At 40.3% G+C, this 27824-nt stretch overlaps 2 protein-coding genes and 2 long non-coding RNA genes across 4 annotated transcripts in view; all 4 read right to left on the reverse strand.

The window, feature by feature from the left end:
• The window catches only part of LOC123728785 (uncharacterized), a 110515-nt gene that overhangs the window by 23023 nt on the left and 59668 nt on the right, over positions 1 to 27824 (reverse strand). The window lies entirely within an intron of this gene.
• On the reverse strand, positions 6235 to 9278 carry LOC106578027 (uncharacterized). The gene is made up of 3 exons (XR_014381422.1): positions 9041 to 9278; positions 8842 to 8958; positions 6235 to 8678 (listed from the first exon to the last, which is right to left on the reverse strand). It is a non-coding gene; the product is annotated as an uncharacterized LOC106578027 (long non-coding RNA).
• Positions 9455 to 10832, reverse strand: LOC106592170 (uncharacterized). The gene is made up of 4 exons (XM_082965220.1): positions 10663 to 10832; positions 10237 to 10509; positions 9823 to 10143; positions 9455 to 9727 (listed from the first exon to the last, which is right to left on the reverse strand). The coding sequence occupies exons 2-3, from the start codon at positions 10439 to 10441 to the stop codon at positions 9899 to 9901; spliced, it is 450 nt and encodes a 149-aa protein (XP_082821346.1). The 5' UTR covers positions 10442 to 10509; positions 10663 to 10832; the 3' UTR covers positions 9455 to 9727; positions 9823 to 9898.
• On the reverse strand, positions 10831 to 18316 carry LOC145861832 (uncharacterized). Its single transcript, XM_082965445.1, has 4 exons — positions 18280 to 18316; positions 17257 to 17379; positions 16870 to 17147; positions 10831 to 11348 (listed from the first exon to the last, which is right to left on the reverse strand). Exons 1-4 carry the CDS (start codon positions 18314 to 18316, stop codon positions 10947 to 10949), a joined length of 840 nt encoding a protein of 279 aa, XP_082821571.1. The 3' UTR covers positions 10831 to 10946.

A 27824-nucleotide genomic window follows, 5' to 3' on the forward strand; every position in this document is an offset into this window, starting at 1 on the left:
CACCTAGCCCAGAGAAGTTAAGCTGTTTTCATGTTATCGAGAGTGTTGGTGACTGGGCATGCCCCATCCTCATCAATTGGGTCGCCGTGGAGACGGTAAAAAATGTAAAGTTCCTCAGGGTACATTTCTCTGAGGAGCTGAAATGATCAAACCCCACGGACACCATGATGAGGAGTGTACGACAGCGAATCTTTATCCTCAGGAGGCTGATGAAATGTGGCCTTTTCCCGAGGGCCCTCACAGTATACTACAGGAGCACCATCAAGAGCATACTGTCGGGCTGCATTCATTTAACATGTCCTCACCTGGGATTTTGAACCAACCTTTTGGTTCACGGCATTCGGATCATCCTGCGATGCCACAAATAATTACTGATTTCACCTGTGTTCCTACAGTTAGGATTTCAAAGTAAATCTCAGCTTTGTTTAAAATACACTCAATAAAACCTATTATATTTACAATAACTAAAACCTATTATATACACAACAACTACCTTATACACACAAGTGTAAAGGAATGAATAAGAACATGTACATATAAATATATGGATGAGTGATGGCCGTGCAGCATGGGCAAGATGCAGTAGATGGTATAGAGTACAGTATATACATATGAGTTGAGTAATGTAGGGTATGTAAACATCATATAAAGTGGCATTGTTTAAAGTGACACATTTATTACATCAATTTTCCCATTATTAAAGTGGCTTGAGTTGAGTCAGTATTTTGGCAGCAGCCACTCAATGTTAGTGATGGCTGTTTAACAGTCTGATGGCCTTGAGATAGAAGCTGTTTTTCAGTCTCTCGGTCCCTGCTTCGATGCACCTGTACTGACCTCGCCTTCTGGATGGTAGCGGGGTGAACAGGCAGTGGCTCGGGTGGTTGTTGTCCTGGAGGGCAGGTAGTTTGCCCCCGGTGATGCGTTGTGCAGACCTCACTACCCTCTGGAGAGCCTTGCGGTTGTGGGCGAAGCAGTTGCCGTACCAGGCGGTGATACAACCCAACAGGATGCTCTCGATTGTGCATCTGTAAAGGTTTGTGAGTGTTTTTGGTGACAACCCAAATTCCTGCAGCCTCCTGAGGTTGAAGAGGCAAAACGTCGGTGTCCGCGACGGGGCTGGTTTTCTTTTTGTAATCCATGATTGACCGTAGACCCTGCCACATACGTCTCATGTCTGAGCCATTGAATTGCGACTCTAGTTTGTCTCTATACTGACGCTTAGCTTGTTTGATTGCCTTGCGGAGGGAAGGCTTAGTTTGTTTTCGGTCATGTTTCCAGTCGATTTGCCATGATTGAAAGCAGTGGTTTGCGCTTTCAGTTTTGCGCGAATGCTGCCATCAATCCACGGAGTACCATTAAAACCTATTATATTTATCATAGTAATTCAGGAGTAACATTTAAACAGAATAATATGCCCCACCAACATTTGACATCTAAACAGAAAACCCTCAAATTACTGAATCCAGTAAATTAAATCAATGGTGACAGAATAGTCAGATTAATTCATAACTAAAATAGCAGTGCAGATGGCATTATTTTGCAGAGATGCATTATAGGTAATTAATCTCTAGGGGACTTCTTAGAACGCTACAGACTTTGTAGCGCAGCAGAAATATCAGCGTTCCTCAAACCCAGAGGTTGTGAGTTAAATCCCAGGTGGGTTCATATTGAAAGTCAGGACTAAGTGATCATGTCGAATGTGAAGTGTATCACTTACCTAATAACCCCCATACCTTTTAATTACATCCCTTACAAAACACTTGTATTTTCACATGTGAAATAGCTGTTTTCACATGTTGAGCTGAAATGTTAACATGTGAACGTGTAGTTGTCATGTGTAGTTTCATGGTATCACATTAAAATGTATCCCCATGTTGTCACATTTATTTCATGAGATCATGTGTTGTGTGTTGACGTGCTAAAATATTTTCACATGTGTAGTTTAATATTATCACATGTTGCGATAACAACCCTGGTGCCATGGCAAAATTCCCCATTCCATCATCTCCCCCTCATTAATGATTGGCATAATACATTGTCTTCAGAAAGTATTCACACCCCTTGACTTTTTCCACATGTTGTTGTGTTACAGGCTGCATTTCAAATTGATTACATTGAGATGCTTTGTCACTGGCCTACACACAATACCTAATAACATCAGAGTGGAATTATGTTTTTTGAAATGTTTACAAATTAATTAGAAAGGAAAAGCAGACATTTCTTGAGTCAATAAGTATTCAGCCACTTTGTTATGGCAAGCCTAAATAAGTTCAGAAGTGAATTGTGCTTAACAAGTCACATAATAAGTTGCATGGACTCACTATGTGTGCAATGATAGTGTTTAACAGGATTTTTGAATGACTACCTCATCTCTGTACCCCACACAGACAATTATCTCTAAGGCCCCTCAGTCAAGAAGTACATTTCAAACACAGATTCAACCACAAAACCAGGGAGGTTTTACAATGCCTCTCAAAAATGGGCACCTATTGGTACATGGGTTAAATAAAATAAAAAACAGACATTGAATATCCGTTTGAGCATGGTGAAGTTAGTAATTACACTTTGGATGGTGTATCAATACACCCTGTGTCACGCCCTGACCTTAGAGAGACGTTTATTTTCCTCTAGTTTGGTTAGGTCAGGGTGTGATGTGGGGTGGGCAATCTAGTTTGTCTATTTCTTTGTGTTGAGCCGAGTATGGTTCCTAATCAGAGGCAGCTGGCTATCGTTGTCTCTGATTAGGAATCATACTTAGGCAGCCTGTTCCCCACCTGTAGTTGTGGGATCTTGTTTTTGTGTAGCTGCCTTTGAGCAGCCCCAGAATGTCACGTTGTCCTCCTGTTTTGGTGAGTTTCGGTTTCATTAAAAAAAGATGTGGAATTCCATGCACGCTGCGCCTTGGCTTATTTACGATAGGGAGTTTGACGATGGCGATCGTGACACCCTGTCACTACAAAGATACAGGTGTCCTTCCTCACTATGTTGAGGCCAATGATGACTTTAAAACAGTTACAGAGTTTAAAGGCTATGATAGGAGAAAACTGAGGATCGATCAACAATATTGCATTTACTGTGACAAAGCAATACACTTTTTGTCCAGAATACAAATTGTTATGGTTGGGGTAAATCCAATAAAAAACATTAATAATGACTACCACTCTCCATATTTTCAAGTGGTGACTGCATCATGCTATGGGTATGCTTGTAAACGTTAAGGACTGGGGAGTTTTCAGGATCTTAAAGAAGAAGAGATAAGCACAGACAAAATCCTAGAGGAAAACCTGGTTGTTTGCTTTCCACCAGACACTGGGAGATGAATTTACCTTTCAGCAGGACAATAACCTAAAACACATATTCTGCAGCAGGTTTGTATGTATTAGGATGACTCATGTACCGGAGGCAGCTCTGCAGTGTAGTCACTATCTGGCACAGCCACAATGTCATAAAATCTGATGTTAAACCGAACCCTAACCTTAACACTAACTTTTACCACACTGCTAACTTTATCCCTGACCCTAAATTAGGATAAAAAGTGTATTTTTGTTTTCATGTATTTTTTTTATATGTAGACAATTTAGTAATTGCAGCTGGCTCATCTAGTGGATATCGTTCAACTCTGCCTCCAGCAAAAGATTCATCCCAATAAACATCAACCTGCCGTTCTGGATACAGAGAAAGTACAGAGACTAAAATCTCAAAAACACCATTCAATCTCTTAGTACAGTTTACTATAACTGTAGTGACGGAACGCTCAACCATTTACAATAATCACAACTTGATACTAGAACACATCCAACAAATATAGCATTTTGCGTTCATTGTCATTGACAGCACATTTAGCGACCACTGAGTTAGCGCTACTCTGTAGTTCCTGAGTCGTGACCTGGTTAAATGCACACCACACCACCACACTATCCAGGTCTGCATGGCATCTGCTATACAAGCTCAGGTTCTCAGAGATTCAACATCAATGTAGGATGGTCACTCACTCTCACATCACATACAGGTGTAGGATCTTAATTTGACCTATATTTTCAGTGCAAAATAAACATGATTTGAAAAACTAGTCAAAAATGTTGCTTGATTGGTTGTTAGGCTACTAGCAGGCCAAAGTAGGCTACATGGAAAGTACAATACTGTTAAAGCTGCAATATGTAACTTCTTGAGCGACCCGACAAAAGTCACATAAAAATGTGAGTTATAGATCAGTCTTTCTCGTTGAAAGCAAGTATTAGAACAGATCTATCGCTTCTATGTGCACTTTTTCTAAGCTTTCCGTTTTTAGTTTAGTTTTTGTATATTTTACTTTTGGTTTTGTACACCAGCTTCAAACAGCTGAGAATACAACATTTCTGCTTATGGAAAATATATTTTCAAAGCGGTTTAGATGGTACAATGATTTTCTACACTATACTTGCTTCTTTTCACACAAACTGAAATTAGGCTAAATATTAGCATTTTAGCAACCAGGACATGGCGGAACATTTCTGTAGTGCATCTTTAATCTATTATTGTGGGTTTTCAGTTCATTCATGTAAATCACAAAGCTCATCTGCATCTCCTGTGGTGCAGGAAAATTCTCAGCAACAAAAGTGTGATCAAATTAAGATCCTGCATATGTAGACCTACTCCGTATTTGCTGCAATCCCACTTTAGTGCCATTTACTAAGCATTTGCACTGTTTTCTCAATAAGAGATAAAAACACCCCTAAAAAAGCTAAAGCATGAAACTGTCTTAATTTACATCAGGTAATTAGTGTTCATACATAAACACACTCACTCAGTACTTGCAGAGTAACACACAGAGCAAGGTGTGCTCCATTCTGTCCTGACGATGATCTCTGAACTACAGTTATTATGACAAACCCCTCTACTTCCTATATGACGACAGATTGATTAGTTCACGTCTCTTTACCGACACACAGAGAAATAGAGAGAGAAGAATTCTACAGAATGTACAAAGACTGCAGGAAAAAAATAGGGTAGCGGTTAAAGCCGTGTTTATTTTTTGACAATCTTCTGCTTATGGTTTGCTACATTGCCTCACTGGTTCCTTCCTCATTATTGGAAGAAAGTAGGATGAGTTGAGAGCTTGTGGTTTGATATAAGAATGTGGAGAAGTGTGTTACATTTGCATAGATTTGACAGTATGACTTTGATGGGTTATTTATGGTTGTGTTTTAATTTGTTTGTTTGTGATCAGTCTAATTGATCACAAATTGTGCACGTGTACATGTGTGTGGTTTGTGTGTAGGTGTGTGGTTTGTGTGTGTGTGTGTGTGTGGTTTGTATGTACTGTATGTGAGTGTGTACATCAGAGGAATAGCTGTGGGGAGTTCATTACCACAGACCAAAGATGGGAGGTGTTTCAAAGCTGTAACTGGGTTTCCAGGATAAAGTGTTATTTATTTTTATTCACATATTTGCATTGTGCTGAATACATGAATCCAAACATTTTAGCATTTTCCCATTTTTTTCCAACAATTTACCTCTACATATCTGAAAGTGTATTTTTGTAGAGTGTAGAGTGTGTGACACACGTACAACATGTGAAGGAGCGAACCTAAATAGAGAGAGAAAGGTTACAGGGGAAAAGCAGTCAGACTTCACCTTTAGTGGGTATAGCCAGGTAAACATCTGGGGTTTCTTATCGCCCCCTTCAGGGACAGGCCTGTAACTACTCCACATTCCAGTGGATCACAATATAGAAACTAATATGGTCATTGGTCACATAGCAACAGCATAAGCCCTCAGTCTACTGGGTCTGCCCTCTTATTCCTTCCTCATCATAATAGTACAGACATGGAACACTTCTGTATGGGTTCATATCAGTACAAGTCAATCTGAATGTGGTTTACAGAAGACTGACAGCGCTATGGTGCATAGAGATTTAGTTAGAAAGTGTTGCTTTACATAATAAGAAAAGTATAGAAACATTCAAGATGTAAATGCATTGTTTCAACTCAGAAATACAGAGAGTAAAATGAATATGTCCTTAAATCAAGTTATTTCAAAGCAATAAAATGATGTGGGAAATCACCACTTATTATTAGATATACAGTGGGGCAAAAAAGTATTTAGTCAGCCACCAATTGTGCAAGTTCTCCCACTTAAAAAGATGAGAGACCTGTAATTTTCATCATAGGTACACGTCAACTATGACAGACAAAATGAGAAAAAAAAAATCCAGAAAATCACATTGTAGGATTTTTTAATGAATTTATTTGCAAATTATGGTGGAAAATAAGTATTTGGTCACCTACAAACAAGCAAGATTTCTGGCTCTCACAGACCTGTAACTTCTTTAAGAGGCTCCTCTGTCCTCCACTCGTTACCTGTATTAATGGCACCTGTTTGAACTTGTTATCAGTATAAAAGACACCTGTCCACAAACTCAAACAGTCACACTCCAAACTCCATTATGGCCAAGACCAAAGAGCTGTCAAAGGACACCAGAAACCAAATTGTAGACCTGCACCAGGCTGGGAAGACTGAATCTGCAATAGGTAAGCAGCTTGGTTTGAAGAAATCAACTGTGGGAGCAATTATTAGGAAATGGAAGACATACAAGACCACTGATTATCTCCCTCGATCTGGGGCTCCACGCAAGATCTCACCCCGTGGGGTCAAAATGATCACAAGAACGGTGAGCAAAAATCCCAGAACCACACGGGGGGACCTAGTGAATGACGTGCAGAGAGCTGGGACCAAAGTAACAAAGCCTACCATCAGTAACACACTACGCCACCAGGGACTCAAATTCTGCAGTGCCAGACGTGTCCCCCTGCTTAAGCCAGTACATGTCCAGGCCCAACTGAAGTTTGCTAGAGAGCATTTGGATGATCCAGAAGAGGATTGGGAGAATGACATATGGTCAGATGAAACCAAAATATAACTTTTTGGTAAAAACTCAACTCGTCGTGTTTGGAGGACAAAGAATGCTGAGTTGCATCCAAAGAACACCATACCTACTCTGAAGCATGGGGGTGGAAACATCATGCTTTGGGGCTGTTTTTCTGCAAAGGGACCAGGACGACTGATCCGTGTAAAGGAAAGAATGAATGGGGCCATGTATTGTGAGATTTTGAGTGAAAACCTCCTTCCATCAGCAAGGGCATTGAAGATGAAACGTGGCTGGGTCTTTCAGCATGACAATGATCCCAAACACACCGTCCGGGCAACGAAGGAGTGGCTTCGTAAGAAGCATTAAGGTCCTGGAGTGGCCTAGCCAGTCTCCAGATCTCAACCCCATAGAAAATCTTTGGAGGGAGTTGAAAGTCCGTGTTGCCCAGCGACAGCCCCAAAACATCACTGCTCTAGAGGAGATCTGCATGGAGGAATGGGCCAAAATACCAGCAACAGTGTGTGAAAACCTTGTGAAGACTTACAGAAAACGTTTGACCTGTGTCATTGCCAACAAAGGGTACATAACAAAGTATTGAGAAACTTTTGTTGTTGACCAAATACTTATTTTCCACCATAATTTGGAAATAAATTCATTAAAAATCCTACAATGTGATTTTCTGGATTTTTTTTCTCATTTTGTCTGTCATAGTTGACGTGTACCTATGATGAAAATTACAGGCCTCTCATCTTTTTAAGTGGGAGAACTTGCACAATTGATGGCTGACTAAATACTTTTTTGCCCCACTGTATGAGAATGAGTACAAAATACGTCACATCTTCTCCATTTTTAAGTTCCACAGTGGAACATTCATCTGGCTCCTTTAACTACTGAAATTATTTTACAGCACTTACATGTTAAAAATGTATATCTGCTGTAAAACTTTTTTTTACAATATATTTAGTAGACAGTATTTCAAAATAAATATAAGTCAAAAGTAAGTTCATTTTAAAGGTAGACTCAGTGATATGACAGATGCAGAAAATAAATAAATAGTGGTTCAATTTCCACAACTAAGTGTTGAAGCTTGAGGCTCAACTTCTCTGCTGTTTTGATCCTGTGGCTACCACACTGTGAACAGCGTGAAGTGAACCCGTGCATATGCGCAGGTACAGTACTTTATGTACAGTACTTTCAATATCTGCGATGCTACTTGTGGCAACGTCATTTCGCTGAGTCTTCCTTTAATATAAAAATAAGCATTAAAGCGCATTATGTAAATATACATTTTTAATAACAAACTATAGCTACGTGTTCCAACTCAACTGTTAGAGCAGGTCGGCATATCAAGAATAAACACATATTTAGTATTTTAAATTCAAATTAAAAACTGAGAAGTTTCACATACTGTATACTCTATTCCCACCCGCATGTAAAAAACATGACATTATGTAAAATACAACACACAAAAAAATGCTACTTTTAAACAAAAACAGGCACTACACTCTTGTTTAATTAACAAACTGAAATAAAGACAGGTAAGTGTAATATTTCATGAAAATCAACATCAACAATACAAAGGAAAGCATACAAGCCAGCAAAAGCTGAGAACGTCAACTTAGAAACTCATAATATTCAGCATTTCTGAAATTCCATTCAGTGATATTAAACTCAGTAAACACTATCATATATCAATGGTAAAACCTTAATCATAAAAATGGTTGTTCAGCTTACAGTTCATACTGTAATGATCACACTGATGATTCATTCTGTTCAATGACATCATCACATGGTATCTGGTCTTGAGGAGATGTGACTGTTGAACACAAACCTACAGGAATATAATGGATGGAAAGTAGCACTAGAGTTAAACTGATCCAACTGCTCTTTCAACTGTACACAGCTATACAATGTAAACAATCAGAGAGCATGACATAAAGGAGATAATCAAGCTGGATAAGCTGATTGTAAATACGCTGAAAGAAAGTTCTCACCTCGAGCCCTGCAGCATTTCACCATCAGCACGATGGACACCAGTAGAAATGGAGACACCACCAGTAGACCACACAGCAGCCTGGTCAGAGAGATGGAGACAACGGAACCTGGAGGGACTAGAAAAACACTTGTTTTACCATCAAGACACTTGAACACACACACTGCTCTTCTCACATGCACACACACTGCTCTTCTGACCTCTCACTGTCACCCAGGTCTCTGGTGATTCTCCTTGACCAGATTTACACTTATAGAATCCTTCATCTGACTTGGATACTGTAGGGATGGTCATCTCTCCTGTGGTCTCATTCTTGATGAGTACTCCATCTTTGTAGAAATCAGTCTTGAGTTTAGGATTTGTTTCCTGATATCTAAATATACAGGTCAGAGTCACAGAGTCTCCTTCAGTCACAGGATGGACAGGGCTCTCCAGGATCACATCACAATATATCAATAATACTGTAAATCTGGAGTCATCACTCACAATACATCAACATCTTATGAGCTTGTGTTTTATTTTATGAGACGCAATCATTCAGTTGCAGAATGACACATAACATGCATTGAAATGTAAAAACGCTAGTGAATGTTGTACAATAGACGTACCATTTACTGTGATGTTGACAGCATTACTGTACTCTCCTGATCCAGACTCACACCAGAACACTACACTGTACCATGTGTCCAATGATGTGATGGTGCAGGTGGATTCTGTTATTGATCTCCAGTTAGAGACACACCCTGACTCTACTCCTCTCTCTGTGTATCTCATCAGTCTCCATCCAGTAGAGTTCCCCTTCTCCTCACAGCTCAGTGAGAGAGACTTTGATGTAAAGTGTTGAGTTGTGTTGGGATTTACTGTAAGAGACACTGAAGGCTGCAGATCTGAAACAAAGAGAGACAGAGTCAGACCTATAGTTATATAGACACATGAGGGTGACTTAAATATAATTCAATACAGTTTCAATGCAGTTAGTTACCTCCTGACCAGAGAAACTGAGGTTGACTGTAGAGTGTATGATAGACTGGGTCTCCTCTCCCAGCTCTACACACATATCATCCTGTGGGAGTAGCACCAGCAGGGATCAGAGTGTAGGAGTCTTCACTAGTCACATTGTCAGATATGGGCTGTAGAGAGTAAGACTTGTCTGATAGGGAGGGTAACCCAGCTCTGTAGGGAACAGTCCTGTACCAGGAGAACCTCCAGCCTGTAGACAACTCTTTAACCCCACAGCTCAGCATCACCGAGGCCCCAGGGTTCAGCCACTGAGGAGAGATACTCAGAGCAGGTTGGGGTTGATCTGTGATTTGATAGAGGACAGGTTTCAACCTTTCAGTCTTAGAAAGTATTCTAGTGAACCCAATTTATTTTATACATGATTAGATAGACTTACCAGACACGGTCAGTTTTACAGCCTCACTGGTCTTGGAGAACTTGTTTCCCTTTACACCCACACAGGTATATGAATCACTGTTAGACCTGTAGACAGGACTGATTCTGTACTCAGGCTTTGTGTTAAAGGGGCTGAATAACTGACTATTCTTATACCATCTGTAGTCCCAGTCAGTGTCTCCTCCTCCCTGTATGTCACATCTCATAGTAACAGTCTCTCCTCTGAATATCTGGGTCCAGTTGGGTTGGAGGATCAGAACAGCAACAGGTCTCTCTGCACAGACACAACTAACTGAATTAACAGTTGCACTATAGCTTCAAGTTATCTATCATTGTTGTGATACAGTAAACAGACAACATATTATACCATAGATTACCATCTATCCATATAAAATAACACTTTATCATAAAACTGTTTTAGACTCACCAGTAATGATTATCTGGACTGGGTCACTGTACAGGGTGTAGTAGACTGGGTCTCCTCTCCCAGCTCTGCACCAGTACTGTCCTCCATCAGAGACACTGACCCAGCTGAGTGTGTAGGAGTATCCAGAGGTTGTGGTTACTGGTGTAGAGTCTGGTCTGTGTCTGTACCAGTAAAACTTCCATCCAGGAGACTCTACAGTACAGCTCAGTGTCACACTGTCTCCTGTGAATATGTTCTCTTTGTCTGAAGTCAGTGTGGTCTTTGGCTGATAATCTGTTGGTATTTCAATGGGTTTGAGTGATAAGATAACAACAACAACAACAACAACTAAAATTGTCACTATTCACAGTAACAGTAACAGCATCACTGATGGATGAAGATGTGGGTCTGGATCTTCTCTCTCCCTGACACCAGTAGAGACCCTGGTCAGACTCAGTAACTCTACTGATGGTGGATCTAGTATTAAGGTATTTATACTGGGACAAGCTAATATCACTGTTGTCTTTGTACCATTTATAGCTCCAGTCACTGTAAGACCCAGCTGAACACATCAGAGTGACTGTTTCTCCGGAGTACACAGGGTTTGGATTTACGGTCACTGTAGTTTCAGGCAGAGCTGAGAGAAAAGAGCACTGAATATCAAAACATATGGAAACCTTAGAAATTTCCATCAATTTAGGGATCGGCTAAACTTTGAACATTGAGATATTAAATTAATGATAGGAAATGAAAGAGACTGGGTTATGTTAGAAGTTAATGGTTCTCAGAAGAAAGAGGAAGGCTTTGGAATGTGTTTGATAGAGGAGAGAGGTGTTGATACAGGGGAGACAGATGGACATCTGCGTATTAGATGAAAGAGGGGTTGAGGTCAGGAGGTGAGGACAGATTCTCATAAGAGAGTAATAAATGTTTGGAATCCTGTTACCCTCTTTATTAGCTTCCTGTAGAGCCATAAAATGTAAGGATTGGAGAGAAAGGGGAGTGTCTTAAGTAGGATGCATATAAACTGTGAAGTCTGAAATCTTTAGCTGTCTGTTGTCAGCTGTACAGAACCTTTGGGGAATGATTAAACTTGGTTAAAGCTTCTCTAGTGTCCGTGAGTTATTTACTCTGAAAAATAAGAACCTAACAGCGGTTTTGGAAAGTTCATTATAGGTGTATGTTGAATTTAAAGCTAGAATAGTTAGTTGCTACATCCACTTTTGGACTTATAAATGAATGATATAATGAATACCGGTATTGATTCTTGAAGAATATAATCTGGTTTTACTCCAATGTTTGTAAACAATGTAAATGTAAACAAACAATGTAAAGCCTCAAAACAATGTTAAAACTATAATTTGTTTATGGATCATTCTACAGAAGTGGTGCACATTGGGGCTTTACATTTGTTTTCTAATTTGTATCCTATTTTTCCCAACTTTCAACACGTCTTCCAACATCTGTCAGATAGACGTATATACTTCTCACACACTTTGTTTCTATTGTATACCTGAATTCCTTACCACCACACTAAACTGGTCACTACAGAAACATAGTGAAATAGAAGCAGTAAAGGGAGCACCATGCACAGTAGTGGTCATTTTGATTAACCTATTACAGATTCATTTTAGAAACTGTATTTGCATAACAAATTAACTAAACAGTAAAAACATGATTTTTAACCAATTTTCAAAACCTTTAAATTGAATTTGAGAAATATAATCTCTATTGTTCTTTGTAAAATGTTCAATGTTGATTGTATTAATCTGGAACTTGTTGATTGATTTAATTACTTATGCATCTACTTACTTAACATTACATTTAAGTCATTTAGCAGACGCTCTTATCCAGAGCGACTTACAAATTGGTGCATTCACCTTATGATATCCAGTGGAACAACCACTTTACAATAGTGCATCTACATCTTTTAAGGGGGGGGGGGGGGGGGGGTTAGAAGGATTACTTTATCCTATCCTAGGTATTCCTTAAAGAGGTGGGGTTTCAGGTGTCTCCGGAAGGTGGTGATTGACTCCGCTGTCCTGGCGTCGTGAGGGAGCTTGTTCCACCATTGGGGTGCCAGAGCAGCGAACAGTTTTGACTGGGCTGAGCAGGAACTGTGCTTCCTCAGAGGTAGGGGGGCCAGCAGGCCAGAGGTGGATGAACGCAGTGCCCTTGTTTGGGTGTAGGGCCTGATCAGAGCCTGAAGGTATGGAGGTGCCGTTCCCCTCACAGCTCCGTAGGCAAGCACCATGGTCTTGTAGTGGATGCGAGCTTCAACTGGAAGCCAGTGGAGAGAGCGGAGGAGCGGGGTGACGTGAGAGAACTTGGGAAGGTTGAACACCAGACGGGCTGCGGCGTTCTGGATGAGTTGTAGGGGTTTAATGGCACAGGCAGGGAGCCCAGCCAACAGCGAGTTGCAGTAATCACCAACCTTGACTTTATACCTGTCCAAACACACTAGGTGGCAGTGTACACCCTTTCAATTTGTTTGCCAACTGATAGAAGTAGTAGAATAAGACAGTTGATGATTTCTAAATGGAGATGGCCTCAATGAAGCTACCCATGCTCTCATAGATGCCATAATGGAACATACAGGTAGACAATGAGGCAATGTCTATCTGTCCATGGGTTACCTATGGTTTGTAAACCAAGTTTTAGACCAGAACATTGGGACCAATGTCCAGAACCAGTGAATTGAGACCATAACAAGTTTAAGACCAAATGTATGTGTTCTTAGTGGTCTCGAGACCAAGTCCACTAGATCCCGAGTGGTCTCGAGACCAAGTCCACTAGATCCCGAGTGGTCTCGAGACCAAGTCCACTAGATCCTGAGTCCATGGGCCCTTTCTTCAATCATAAGAAACTCAAGTAGAGTAAACTTGAGTACTGTGAAGTCTGAATAAGAGCGTCTGCTAAATGACTTAAATGTAATGTAAATGTTAAGTAGATGCATAAGTAATTAAATCAATCAACAAGTTCCAGATTAATACAATCAACATTGAAGTAGAACACAGTACAGAACAGTACAGTAGTGCACAGTAGAGGACTGTAAAGTAGAGTACAGTAGAGTAGGGTACAGTACAGCAAAGCACAATACAGTAGAACAAGTAGGGTACAGCTCAATAGAGCACAGTCAGGGCGGCAGGTAGCCTAGTGGTTGGAGCGTTGGACTAGTAACCAAAAGCTTGCAAGATTGAATCCCCAAGATGACAAGGTAAAAATCTGTTGTTCTGCCCATGAACAAGGCAGTTAACCCACTGTTCCTAGGCCGTCATTGAAAATAACAATGTGTTCTTAACTGACTTAAAAGAAGGTAAAAATAGAAGAAAAAAATAGAGTACTGTACAACAGAGTAGAGTACAGTAGGGTTCAGTAGAGTAGGGTACAGTACAGTACAGTAGGGTACAGTAGAGTAGGGTACAGTAGAGCAAAGTACAGTAGAGTAGGGTACAGTACAGTAGAGTACGGTACAGTAGGGCACAGTACAGTAGAGTAGGGTACAGTACTGTAGAGTAGGGTACAGTACAATAGAGTAGGGTACAGTACAGTAGAGCACAGTACAGTCGAGTAGGGTACAGTAGAGTACAGTACAATAGAGTAGGGGACAGTTCAGTAGAGCACAGTACAATAGAGTAGGGAACAGTTCAGTAGAGTACAGAACAATAGAGTAGAGTACAGTTCATTAGAGTACAGCACAATAGAGTCGGATACAATACTGGAGAGTAGGATAAAGTACAGTAGAGCACAGTACAGTAGAGTAGGGTTACGTGGAGCACAGAACAATAGAGTAGGGTACAGTTCACTGGAGCACAGCACAACAGAGTAGGGTAATGTACAATGCTCAAAGTAGAGTACAGTAGAGAAGGGGACAGTTCAGTAGAGCACAGTACAGTAGAGTGGGGTACAGCAAAGTAGGGTACAGTTCAGTAGAGCACAGAACTGTAGAGTAGGGTACGGTACAGTAGAGCACAGAACTGTAGAGTAGGGTACGGTACAGTACAGTACAGTATAGTAAAGTAGAGTACAGTTCAGTTGAGCACAGTGAAAATGTGTAGGGTACAGTACAGTAGAGCATAGTACAATAGAGTAGGGTACAGTCCAGTAGAGTACAGTAGAGTAGGGTACAGTACAGTAGAGTTGGGTACAGCAAAGATTGGTACAGTTCAGTAGAGCACAGAACTGTAGTGTAGGGTACGGTACAGTACAGTATAGTAATGTAGGGTACAGTACAGTACACTACAATAGAGTAGGGTACAGTTCAGTTGAGCAGAGTGAAAATGTGTAGGGTACAGTACAGTAGAGCATAGTACAATAGAGTAGGGTACAGTCCAGTAGAGTACAGTAGAGTAGGGTACAGTACAGTAGAGTGGGGTACAGCAAAGATTGGTACAGTTCAGTAGAGCACAGAACTGTAGAGTAGGGTACGGTACAGTATAGTAAAGTAGGGTACAGTACAGTAGAGTACACTATAATAGAGTAGGGTACAGTTCAGTAGAACACAGTGCAGTCTATCAACAAGAGTACAGTAGAGTACAGTTCAGTAGAGCACAGTACAATTGAGAAGGGTTCAATACAGTAGAGCACAGGAGAGTAAGGTACAGGTCAGTCGAGCACAATACAATAGAGTAGGGTACAGTACAGTAGAGTACAGAACAAAATAGTAGGGTACAGTTCAGTGGAGTACAGTGCAATAGTGTAGGGTACAGTACAGTAGAGCACAGTACAATAGAGTTGGGTACAGTTCAGTTGAGCACAGTACAATAGAGTAGGGTACAGTACAGCACAGTACAATAGAGTAGGGTACAGTACAGTAGAGCACAGTGCAATAGAGTAGGGTACAGTACAGCACAGTACAATAGAGTAGGGTACAGTACAGTAGAGCACAGTGCAATAGAGTAGGGTACAGTTCAACAGAGCACAGTACAGCAGATTAGGGTACAGTACAATACAGTAGGGTATAGTTCAGTAGAGCACAGGCCAGTAGTGTAGGGTACAGTTGAGCACAGTACAAATGAGTAGGGTACAGTACAGTAGAGCATAGTACAATAGTGTAGGGTACAGTCCAGTAGAGTACAGTACAGTAGAGTAGTGTACAGTACAGTAGAGTGCAGTACAATAGAGTAGGGTACAGTTCAGTTGAGCACATCACAATAGAGTAGGGTACAGTACAGTAGAGTAGTGTACAAAATAGTAGGGTACAGTTCAGTGGAGTACAGTACAAAAGAGTATGTTACAGTACAGTAGAGTAGGGTACAGTACAGAAGAGCACATTACAATAGAGTAGCTTACAGTTCAGTAGAGCACAGTGCAATAGAGTAGGGTGCAGTTCAGTAGAGCACAGTACAGTAGTGTAGGGTACAGTTCAGTAAGGGAAAAAACAATAGAGTAGAGTAGGGTACAGTTCAGTAGAGCACAGTACAATAGAGTAGGGTACAGTTCAATTGAGCCCAGTACAACAGAGTAGGGTACAGTTCAGTAGAGCACAGTACAATATAGTAGGGTACAGTTCAGTAAGGGGAAAAACAATAGAGTAGGGTACAGTAGAGTAGGGTAGAGTTAGGTAGAGCACAGTACAATATAGTAGGGTACAGTTCAGTAGGGGAAAATACAATAGAGTAGGGTACAGTACAGTAGAGTACAGTACAATAGAGCAGGCTACAGTACAGTACAGTAGAGAAGTATATAGTAATAGTAGTGTTTTGGTCAAATAGATGTCAGTGTTTGGGTTCTTAGAGGGTTGGAGCCCCCTGTTGGCTATTCATCTCAATACTCTACTCTTTTTCCTGAAGTGTCCACTACCCACATGGTGGTCCTCTGTAACACAGTTGGTAGAACATGGACCATGTAACATTAACATGTAGATGTGCTGCCCGTGTTGTAACAGACACCATATTGGCACAGATACAAAGATGAAACCTCTATATAAATGTTTTCCTTTATGTTCAAACATGAAGTTTAGGAGTCAGTGTACAGGACAGACTCCTCTCAATAGAAATAGGTGTATAAACAATGACTCTGTACTATACTAAATGATCAATATGTTTGTTATTGCTTTGGAGATTGGAGACTTCACAGAACAACACTGTCCAAACACTGTACCAATACTGTCCCAACACTGTACCATTACTGTCCCAACACTGTACCAACACTTTAACTAAGAATTCTGACTCAATATAAATAGTGGCCATCTTTATGACAAAAAACACAAAGTAACTCACCTCTTACTGTGAGAGTAATAGCATTACTTGGTAGTGAAGATGTGGGTCTAGAAGCTCTTTTACCTTCACACCAGTAGAGACCCTGGTCAGACTCAGCAGCTCTACTGATGGTGAGGGTGTCTCCTGTTATAGTGTGTCTGACAGACTGGGATACTACATTATCATTCCTGTCTTTGTACCACTGATAGCTCCAGCTACTGTCAGACTCTACTGAACACGTCAGAGTAACTGTCTCTCCAGGGAACACAGGGTTCGGTTCTACAGTCAGTGTAGCTTTGGGCAGAGCTGCAGAAACACACAACAGATGTTTTTAATACAACTAAACAGCATCCTTAAAATGGTGCCCAATGTCAAATGGTTATAAGAACGGAGGCATTGATCTGGACTGGGTGTTAACCATCTGTACTCCCAGTCAGTGACTCCTCTCCCTGTATGTCACATCTGAGAGTGACAGACTCTCCACTGAATATCTGGGAGCTGTTGGGGTGTATGGTCAGAACAGCCTTTGCCACTCCAGCTCAAAATCAAACCAGCATGATACAATTGCCTTACACGTTATTTTGAGATACTCAAAACTCAAAATATGTCCAGACAAAATCAACATTAAAAAATCACAAATAAAGAAATAGGATGAAGCATTAAGAGAAGGAGGCTTGATGAAGAGAACAAATATCTACCATCATCATCTTCAGAGTGTCCAGGGTTGATGTGTGTATTCAGCACTACAACAAAGAAAGTCACATTGCACCAATATTAGCTTGAAATAAATAACATGCCATATTCATGTTACTGATTACCACATTTGTCCTTAACTTTATTTTAAAGGTGCAATCTGTGATTTCTACATAGGTTTTTTGCACTTTTAAAATTAATAGCCATTCATTTTTGAACAGTATAACTTTTAATTGCCTCAGCTTATCATTACGGAAAAAACATGATTTCACTTGTGAAATGTCCACGTTTTGCATTTAGAAAATATAATTTCACAAGTAAAACCATGTAACTGAACTGAATGACAACCGACCCATAGCACTCACTTCCGTCATTATGAAGTGCTTTAAGGGGCTTGTCAAAGACTACATGACGACCCCCCCCCCGGACTAAATGACGCGCTGCCCTCTGCTGGTGAAGGTAGGCAACATTTCCTCCTCCACATTGATTCTAAACACGGGGGACCCACAAGCGTGTGTCCTCAGTCCCCTCCCTTACTCTCTGTATTCCCACAACTGCGTGGCTTCACATAGTTCCAGCTCCATCATCAAGTTTGCTGACGAAATGCCAGTAGTAGGACTGATTACCAACAATGACGAGATGGCCTACAGAGAGGAGGTAGGCACTGACTGTGTGGTGCCAGGTAAACAACCTCTCCCTCAACATCAGCAAAACAAAGGAGCTCATTGTGGACTTCAGGAGGAACCAGGCTGGGCACGCCCCATCCTCATCAACGGGGCCATCGTGGAAACGGTCAAAAATGTCAATTTCCTCACCGTGCACATCTCCAAAGAACTGAAATGGTCAAACCACACGGACACCGTGGTGAATAATGCACGACATCAACTCTTTAACCCCATGTGGCTGATGGAATTTGTCCGGTCCCCGAAGGCCCTCACAGTATTCTACAGGAACACCATCGAGAGCATACTGTCGGGCTGCATCACAGCCTTGTACGGCAACTTTACGGGACAATTACCCCGCCCACACCCCAATTAACATTTATCATTGTCACAGTTGTAAATATGTAGATAATATTTATTATTTTTTCATTCGCACCTCACTGTTGCAGCTCAGAGTTGAAGTATTAAATGTACACTGCAATTACATCTGCGACCCTGTAAACGTGATTAAAGAAAATCTAAATTCAACTTGTCCTCAACTGGGATTTTGAACCAACCTCCTTGTTCACAGTATTCTGATCTTCCTGCTACGCCACTATGTCTGTGTCACTTTGGACTTTAATGTACATCTTAGCTTTGTTTAAAATACACTCAAGAACACCTACTGTATTATCATAGTGATTCAGGATTAATGCTGAAACATGCCTCACCAACATTAGACAATTATTAAAAAAAACATCAAACTGCTGAATCTAGTTAATTAAATAAATAATGAGAGAATAGTCAGATTAACTGATATCTAAAATACCAGTGCAGATGGTATTATTTTGCAAAGTGTGGAGATGTATTATAGGTCATTCATCTGTAGGGGACTTCTGAAACAGCTACAGGCTTTGTAGCTCAGCAGAAAGATCAGTGTTTCTCCAAATCCAGAGGTTGTGAGTTTAAATCCCAGGTGGGTCATATTGAAAAGTCAGGACTAAGTGATAATGTCAAATGTACTCATAGTGATTGATAAATATATTTTAGTTGAACAGCGTATCACTTACCTTAAAACCCCAATACCATTTCATCACTTCCCTTACAGAAAAAACTCATGTGAAATAGCTGTTTTCATATGTGGAGCTGAAATGTTCACATGTGTAGTTTCATGGGATCAGATGTTGAAATGTTGCATCTCCATGTCACATTTATTTCACATGAGATCATGTTTTCACATGTTGTCAAATATTTTCACTTGTGTAGTTTAATTTTATCTTGTTGCTTTTAGATGTTGTCACATGTTATCACAGTAACTTATCATAAGATCATGTGATCACATGAGATGATGTGAAATTCAGGTTGTCACAACTGTCGTATCCCATCATAACACAAAATATACTGTTATTTTATGACAACGTTTGTGAACAACGTCAGTGTAAACAAACAATGTACATTAATTCCCCTAGCCCCATTCTTCATCCGTTTACAACAACAAGTGGCAGGGTGGACGTTTTGTGGGAGTTTAAATGGCCACTGACTTACCATGTCCTGCAATCCCAATTTAGTACCATTTACTAATGAGCATTTAAACTGTTTAATCAATGAGGAATAAAACACAAAAAAGCTAAAACATAAAACTGTCATAATTTACATGAATGTGTTATTTATTTTTCCATCATGATGCTGGAAGTCAGAGCGTTCAGAGCGCACACTGGCAGAGGACTAGGGTTGATCTGAGCGTTCTGACCATCACAACCGCAGTCAAGCACACATCACAAACTAACTGGCTAGCAACTTCCAGGCACAAATGAGAGAACACTTCACTCTGACCATTTTACTCACCACATCAGAGCTGATTAGGCTGTTTTCATGTTATCCAGAGCATTGGTGACTGTAACTGTGTTGCTGGCAACAATTTAATGACGCTTTTTTGCCGACGTTTACTGACACCGGCCATATTCAACAGGTGTTGAGCATTCGCAAATTCATCAATTATACTGCGCTCTAGAGTAGATAGCCTGAGCGAATTTATGTTCATTGAGAACGCACAAAGACTATACCACTTAGCTAAGAATGACGTGAATAATCAAGTCAATAAATGTTAGGTAGTTAGGTAGATAGCATGTAAACAAGTTTGTTGTATTAGTAGCCAACTTACTAGGTAGCTATCTAACATACCGGTACCTACTGTTGACTTACCCCATTCCGTACGAATTTGCGAGGCTACATTCAAACGAGGCTGCAATGAAAACTAATGGGACTGTAGCGACTGTGTTGGCATCAAAATCTGGGGTGTGTTTCTATCCAAGCGTTGATTGACATGGTAATGGCTCAATAGTATTGGAAAAAAGTTGAAAAAAACTGAACCCACGGACGCTGTACGTTAATTTGTGACGTGTCATAACGTAATGTACAGCACACATAATACAACTCATTAAAAATAAGAAAGGGACAGGGTAAGGGGGATACCTCGTCTTGTACAACTGATTGCATTCATTTTTTACATCATCATTGCAAGCCATCATGACTCTCAAAAGCCGCGACAGCCGCTGTTTACTTCTGAAGATAACTTTAGCGCCGATTCAAATTCGACACAAACCTTCAAATAGGTATGCAATGACACATATAAACTCTTCAAAGTGTTTGTTTACATTTTAGAGGTGATAAGTTGGACAGATCGGGTGAAAAGGCTATTTTTCCACATGGCTTATCTCTCCCTTTCCTTTTCACTAGGTTTCGCTTCCCTATCCACTATTTTTAAAAAGACCCGACAGAGCTCATTGCCTTCTTTAATCATGCAGAGACGGGCGGCATGAAGGTCTCGTCATTGATTTTGCTGGAAAGGGGAGAAATTGTACTTTACAATGATATTCATATTACTTTTGACCTGGAAGTATTATGTTTTTTGAGCGCTAAAATAAGGTCAATTGTATGTTACAGCGCAATATACAGAAGTGCGTTAGCTAACTATACTGCTGTAATGATATGCTATGTGGTTCGTAACGATAGCGTAGCCAACACATTGTCAGCTAAAATAATGTGTAGCGTAACTTGTTTGAAAAGTCATTAATTTACTACATTGCTCAACATTGTCTTAGCTTTGTCATAATTAGTTAAAGTAATGCATTTCTATCCGCTCTCGTTGGACTTCTGCTGCATATTTTCTACGTTGTGAAGCCACACCCATTTTCTAAAGAATTGCATTATGGGCCCTAAAAGTACGAAAATAGTGTCCACCGCGTGTATACTTCGTATTTCGGCAACTGTAGTACGACATCCGGGAACGTTTGGCATACTAACTCTATCCATACTATGACCAATAAGCATACTAAATACTCAACTTACATCACAAATAGTAGGTTAGTGTGGTTAGTTTGAGTATTCAAACACAGCCATGGTCTCTTTTTTGTTTTCTTGAGTAAGGCAGCTCCAAAATGAAGGTGTTTCAGCCTAGCTCAGTGCTTTCTGTGGTGGTGGGGCAAGCCAGCAGTAAATACAGAGTGTTGCGCTGTGATTGGCCCAGTGTTCTGTCACTCATGGGGACACTACGTCACCGCCAAGTCTAAGGGTAGAGCTCTAAAATTCTAGCCCCTTGGGTGCTGCCATAGAATTACATTAGAAGTGCCCATCCAAGAAGGCTCAAGGTCATTGGACACAGATAAAATGACGTCAAATCATGTACAGTAGCTTTGATTGGACTGATCCTTTCAAAATCTTAGGTAGCAGTCAACATCATGAATCAAGTTGACAATCTACTGGCAAATCCTTTTTAATCCTTGTCATATGAAGAGAAATAATGAAGAGAAATTATAGATAAAACGTATCGGTGCTCATCGGCCGTTGGAGATAAACATTACACAACAAGTTGGAAATCGCAAATTCAACAATGAGTGGTTTGGAAGGAATCAGTGGCTAACTGCAAGCATTGCAAAGCAATCATTAGCCTGCTATTCAGGGGAGTGGCTGTGTGGTCCCAAGTCTAAGATAAAGGGTCTATTTTCCTAGTTTAAAATGATAAACAATCAACATTGTCCATGCTGTCAATGAAGCATGATTTGTGCCTTGATCAAAGCAACTGTTAACTCGGAACTGCAAAATCTTACTTTAGTGAGTTCAAGCCAACTGGGAACTCTGGAAAAACGAGCTACGACTGGGAATATACGTTTTGAACTTTCATCCAACTCGGGCCTCTTTCTAGAGCTATGACCTGAAGATCACTGATGTCATCATGATTCAACATTATTTATTAGAGTTCCCAGCTGTCTTGAAAGCACCACCAATCCAGAGAATGCCAGACTTTGATGACAAAGTTTGATGACAAAATTTGTTCATGAATGACCGCCACTCCAGCTTCCTGTTCAAGTGAACACAGCACAAGAAGGTGAGTCCAAAAATGTATTCTATGCTACGGCATAAATGATGTAATATGACAGGGATATATGTATACTGTATTTAAGAAAATAATACTAAGTGTATGTTGTGTAGTAAGCTGTTAGAAGAACATGTGCCTCACCCTAATAATGTGGTCCATTTTCACCTCTTAATTCCGTCTACTGTTCTGACTTGGTGTTGCACATGTCGCCTATAACTTGTTTTTGAGAAATGTAATCATCGAATATTGTAAGAGCCTTCATTCTCTGCTTATATGCCCCCTTTATTTATCCTACGGTTCTGACTTGGTGTACAGGGACAACACTGTAAGAACGGCTCATGTTCTGAATTCTGTCACTCTACATTTCAAAAGTGCTGAACAAATAGTTATATTGACTACGTCCATCTTAGCTCGCTCATTAATGTCTTAATCGAAATTACGGATTGCCTCTTATCCGCTTGTCGTCCCCTTATACCATAGTTCATACATCTCAATTGTCAGTAGACACCATTTGTTTAAGCAACTAAGCCATATCAGCTATGTTTTTTTTAAAGGCAGTAAATGAGGCTGAATGAACTATTTCGCTGCCAGACAAGGCTCCGCTGATAGCCAGGTGTAGCAGTGGTAAGGTGTTGGGACTGCTGTTGGGACTCTGCTGTTGGGACAGCTTTATGTAGGCCCTAACAGTGTGTGGGGTATGTTTGTCACCGTTCTAATGCAATTAATGTATTGTTTAGTGTTGTGTTGTGTAGTGGGTTTGCTTGCATGCATCCCACTTTTTTTTTGCCCCATCAAGTTTTACATGCTTAAATCTTGACTGGTAATAGTAGACAGTGATTAGTGTGCATCAGGTGCCAGGTGACTCGGGCTCACCAGAGGTAGTGGCGTCAAAGAGGTGATATCAAACAAGCACTTGAAGCAAAATAACTCACGTGGACCGAATCCCCACAAAGTGGGGCTGGTTCAGTTAGTAGGCACAAAGCAACTCAATGCAAGGCGAACTAAATACAAGAGCTAAAATAGCTATACCCAGACGGTGGTTAGCTAGCTTTCATTAGCCGTGAGGACTAGGAGTGTAGCTTAAGCTCAGCACAGGCCGGTACTCAGTAAAACCTTACAAAACTCACTGGACTTGATCGAGAGCTGCCTGAGAATGTTTGTTTTCCATGGGGTACAGGGACCTATAATAACTTTGGGGGAAAAGCATTGCTTAACCGGGTTTTGCGTGTGCAATTCGATGATTAGCCGTGAGCTTTTTGTGTTAGCTAGCTAGTTTTCACCTAGTTGGCTAATAGCCTAGCTAGATAGTATCACGTTAGCTGAAGACAACCTTATGAATAGCATTGTCAGTCTTCAGTCTTGATAGTCTCTTTTGTCCACAGCACCATGAGGTATAGCTGGTCAACACTCAATAATCTCTTAGTACAGTTTACTATAACTGTAGAGATGGAACTCTCAACCATTTACAATAATCACAAATACTAGAACACATCCAACAAATATAGCATTTTGCATTCATTGTCAGCACATTTTGCAACCACTGAGTTAGCGCTACTCTTTAGTTCCTGAGTGGTGACCTGGTTAAAATCACACCACACCATCTGCTTTACAAGCTCAGGTTCTCACAGAGATGCTACTTCAATGAAGGGTGGTCATTCGTCCCCACCTCATATACAGATATGATCTTAATTTAAACTATATTGTCACAGCAAAATAATCCTGCAGCAACCGGATTTGAATGTTTAGTCCATAATGTTGCTTGATTGGTGGTTAGGCTATTAGCAGGCAAAAAGTAGGCAACATGAAAAGTGCAGTACTGTTAATATAACCATGTGTTGGTTTTCAGGTAATTCATGTAAATCAAAAAGCTCATCTGCATTTCCTGTGGTGAACGACAATTCTTAGCAACAAAAGAGTGACCAAATTAAGAACCTACATCTGTAGACCTACACCATATTTGCTGCCATCCCACCTTAGTGCAATTTACAAATAAGTATTTGCACAATTTTATCAATAAGGTATAAAATACACTAAAAAGCTAAAACATGAAACTGTCTTAATTTACATGATTGTCTTATTCCTTTATCCATCAAAGGCTTAGTAAATCAGGTAATTAGTGTTCATTCACAAACACACTCACTCAGTACTTACAGAGTAACACACAGAGAAAGGTGGACTCCATTCTGTCCTGACGATGATCTCTGAACTACAGTTCTTCTGACGAACCCCTCTACTTCCTATAAGATGACAGACGGATTAGTTCACGCCTCTTTACCGTCACACAGAGAAAGAGAGAAGCATTCTACAGAAATGTACGAAGACTGTGAGAAAAAAATAGTGACTTTTGCATTGCGTGTTTATTTTCTGACCAATTTATGATTAGCTACATGGCCTCACACTGGTTCCTTCCTCTTTATTGGATAAAAGGAGGATGAAATGAGAAAAGATACCTGAGATGAGATCAGAGCTTGTAGTTTGATATCAGAATGTGCAGATGGTTGTTCCATCTTTCCCCCCACAATGCATAGATAGATAGATACTGACTATAGGCCTCCCTTCAAGCCTAGGGTGCTAACCTCAGTTGTTCTACTGAGCCCAAATAGACATCTTCACCCCACCTCCTTCCTCCTCCTCACCCCCTGTCTTCACACACACTACTGCTCAGTAATAGCATGTGTCAAAACCACAGTCAGCTAGCTAACTCACTCATTACTCAGATGGTTCTGATGGATATGTTTAGTTAAATACTGTCTACATACAGTTGAAGTCGGAAGTTTACATACACCTTAGCCAAATACATTTAATCTCAGTTTTTTACAATTCCTGACATTTCATCCCTGTAAACATTTCCTGTCTTAGGTCAGTTAGGATCACCACTTTATTTTAAGAATGTGAAATGTCAGAATAATAGTAGAGAGAATAATTTATTTCAGCTTTTATTTCTTTCATCACATTCCCAGTGGATCAGAAGATTACATACACTCAATTAGTATTTGGTAGCATTGCATTTAAATTGTTTAACTTGGGTCAAACGTAGCCTTCCACAAGCTTCCCACAATAAGTTGAGTGAATTTTGGCCCATTCTTCCTGACAGAGCTGGTGTAACTGAGTCAGGTTTGTAAGGCCTCCTTGCTCGCACATGCTTTTTCAGTTCTGCCCACACATTTTCTATAGGATTGAGGTCAGGGCATTGTGATGACCACTCCAATACCTTGACTTTGTTGTCCTTAAGCCATTTCGCCACAACTTTGGAAGTATGCTTGGGGTCATTGTCCATTTGGAAGACCCATTTGCAACCAAGCTTTAACTTCCTGACTGATGTCTTGAGATGTTGCTTCAATATATCCACATAATTTTCCTACCTCATGATGCCATCTATTTTGTGAAGTGAACCAGTCCCTCCTGCAGAAAAGCACCCCCACAACATGATGCTGCCACCCCCATGCTTCACGGTTGGGATGGTTTTCTTTGGCTTGCAAGCATCCCCCTTTTCCCTCCAAACATAACGATGGTAATTATGGCCAAACAGTTCTATTTTTTCAAACCAGAGGACATTTCTCCAAAAAGTACAATGTTTTGTCCCCATGTGCAGTTGCAAGCCGTAGTCTGGCTTTTTTTATGGCGGTTTTGGAGCAGTGGCTTCTTTCTTGTACTCGTTTTACTGTGGATACAGATACTTTTGTACCTGTTTCCTCCAGCATCTTCACAAGGTCCTTTGCTGTTGTTTTGGGATTGATTTGCACTTTTCGCACCAAAGTACATTCATCTCTAGGAGACAGAACGTGTCTCCTTCCTAAGCGGTATGACGGCTGCGTGGTCCCATAAGGTTTATACTTGTGTACTATTGTTTATACAGATGAACGTGGTACCTTCAGGCATTTGGAAATTGCTCCCAAGGATGAACCAGTCTTGTGGAGGTCTAAAATTGTTTTCTGAGGTCTTGGCTGATTTCCTTTGATTTTCCCATGATGTCAAGCAAAGAGGCACTGAGTTTGACGGTAGGCCTTGAAATACATCCACAGGTACACCTCCAACTGACTCAAATGATGTCAATTAGCCTATCAGAAGCTTCTAAAGCCATGACATAATTTTCTGGAATTTTCCAAGCTGTTTAACGTCACAGTCAACTTAGTGTATGTAAACTTCTGACCCACTGGAATTGTGATACAGTGAATTATGTTTGAAATAATCTCTGTAAACAATTGTTGGAAAAATGACTTTTGTCATGCACAAAGTAGATGTCCTAACCGATTTGCCAAAACTATAGTTTGTTAACAAGAAATTTGTGGAGTGGTTGAAAAATGAGGTTTAATGACTCCAACCTAAGTGTATGTACATTTCCGACTTCAATTGTAGATATGTATTTGTTATTGTGTTGTTTATGAGATGTGTATCAGGGTAATTGTTCATGTATTTTTCATGTGTGTGTGTGTGTGTGTGTGTGTGTTAGTGTGTGTGTGTTTCAGAGTCATGCACATGCATTACCACAGACCAGAGAAAGGAGTTTCAAAGCTGTAACTGGGTAACTGGGTACATGAATCAAAACATTGTAGAATTTTCCCATTTATTCCAACAGTTTATCTCTAAGTATTTGAAAGTGTATTTTTGTAGAGTGTAGTGTGTGTGACACACGTACAACATGTGAAGGCTCAAACATAAATAGAGAGAGAAAGGTTACAGGAGAAAAGCAGTCAACCTTCTCCTTTAGTGGGTATAGCCAGGTAAACATCTGGGGTTTCTTATCGCCCCCTTCAGGGACAGGCCTGTAACTACTCCACATTCTAGTGGATCACAATATAGAAACTAATATGGTCATTGGTCACATAGCAACAGCATAAGCCCTCAGTCTACTGGGTCTGCCCTCTTATTCCTTCCTCTCTCTATCTCATCATAATAGTACAGACATGGAACACTTCTGTATGGGTTCATATCAGTACAAGTCAATCTGAATGTGGTTTACAGAAGACTGACAGCAATATGGTGCATAGAGATTTTGTTAGAAAGAGTTGCTTTACATAATAAGATTTTTCATCTCAGAAAAACAGAGTAAAGTTATATTTCAAAGCAATACAATGAGGTGAATCATCACTTTTTATTTGATATATGAGAATTCAAACAAAATATAACACACCTTCTCCATTTTAAATTCCATGGTGGAACACATCTGGCTCCTATAACAACTACTGAAAACATTTTACAAAAGACTTACATGTTGAAAATGTTTTACAAAATACTTCAAAGTACTTCAAAATGAATATAAGTTGAAAGTAAATG

This window comes from Salmo salar, chromosome 18 (genome assembly GCF_965601325.2).
Source record: "Salmo salar chromosome 18, fSalSal1, whole genome shotgun sequence".
In the NCBI taxonomy this organism is placed as follows: Eukaryota; Metazoa; Chordata; class Actinopteri; order Salmoniformes; family Salmonidae; genus Salmo; species Salmo salar.

Coding starts and splice junctions, on each gene's coding strand:
- LOC106592170 (XM_082965220.1), bottom strand. CDS start 10,441: ATGAGATGTGACATACAGGGAGGAGGAGACACTGACTGGGACTACAGA. Junction 10,144..10,236: donor TGTAAAACTGACCGTGTCTG/GTAAGTCTATCT, acceptor ATCAAATCACAG/ATCAACCCCAACCTGCTCTG.
- LOC145861832 (XM_082965445.1), bottom strand. CDS start 18,316: ATGGCCCCGTTGATGAGGATGGGGCGTGCCCAGCCTG. Junction 17,148..17,256: donor GACTGGGAGTACAGATGGTT/AACACCCAGTCC, acceptor GTGTTTCTGCAG/CTCTGCCCAAAGCTACACTG. Junction 11,349..16,869: donor GTAATGCTATTACTCTCACA/GTAAGAGGTGAG, acceptor TTCAAAGTTTAG/CCGATCCCTAAATTGATGGA.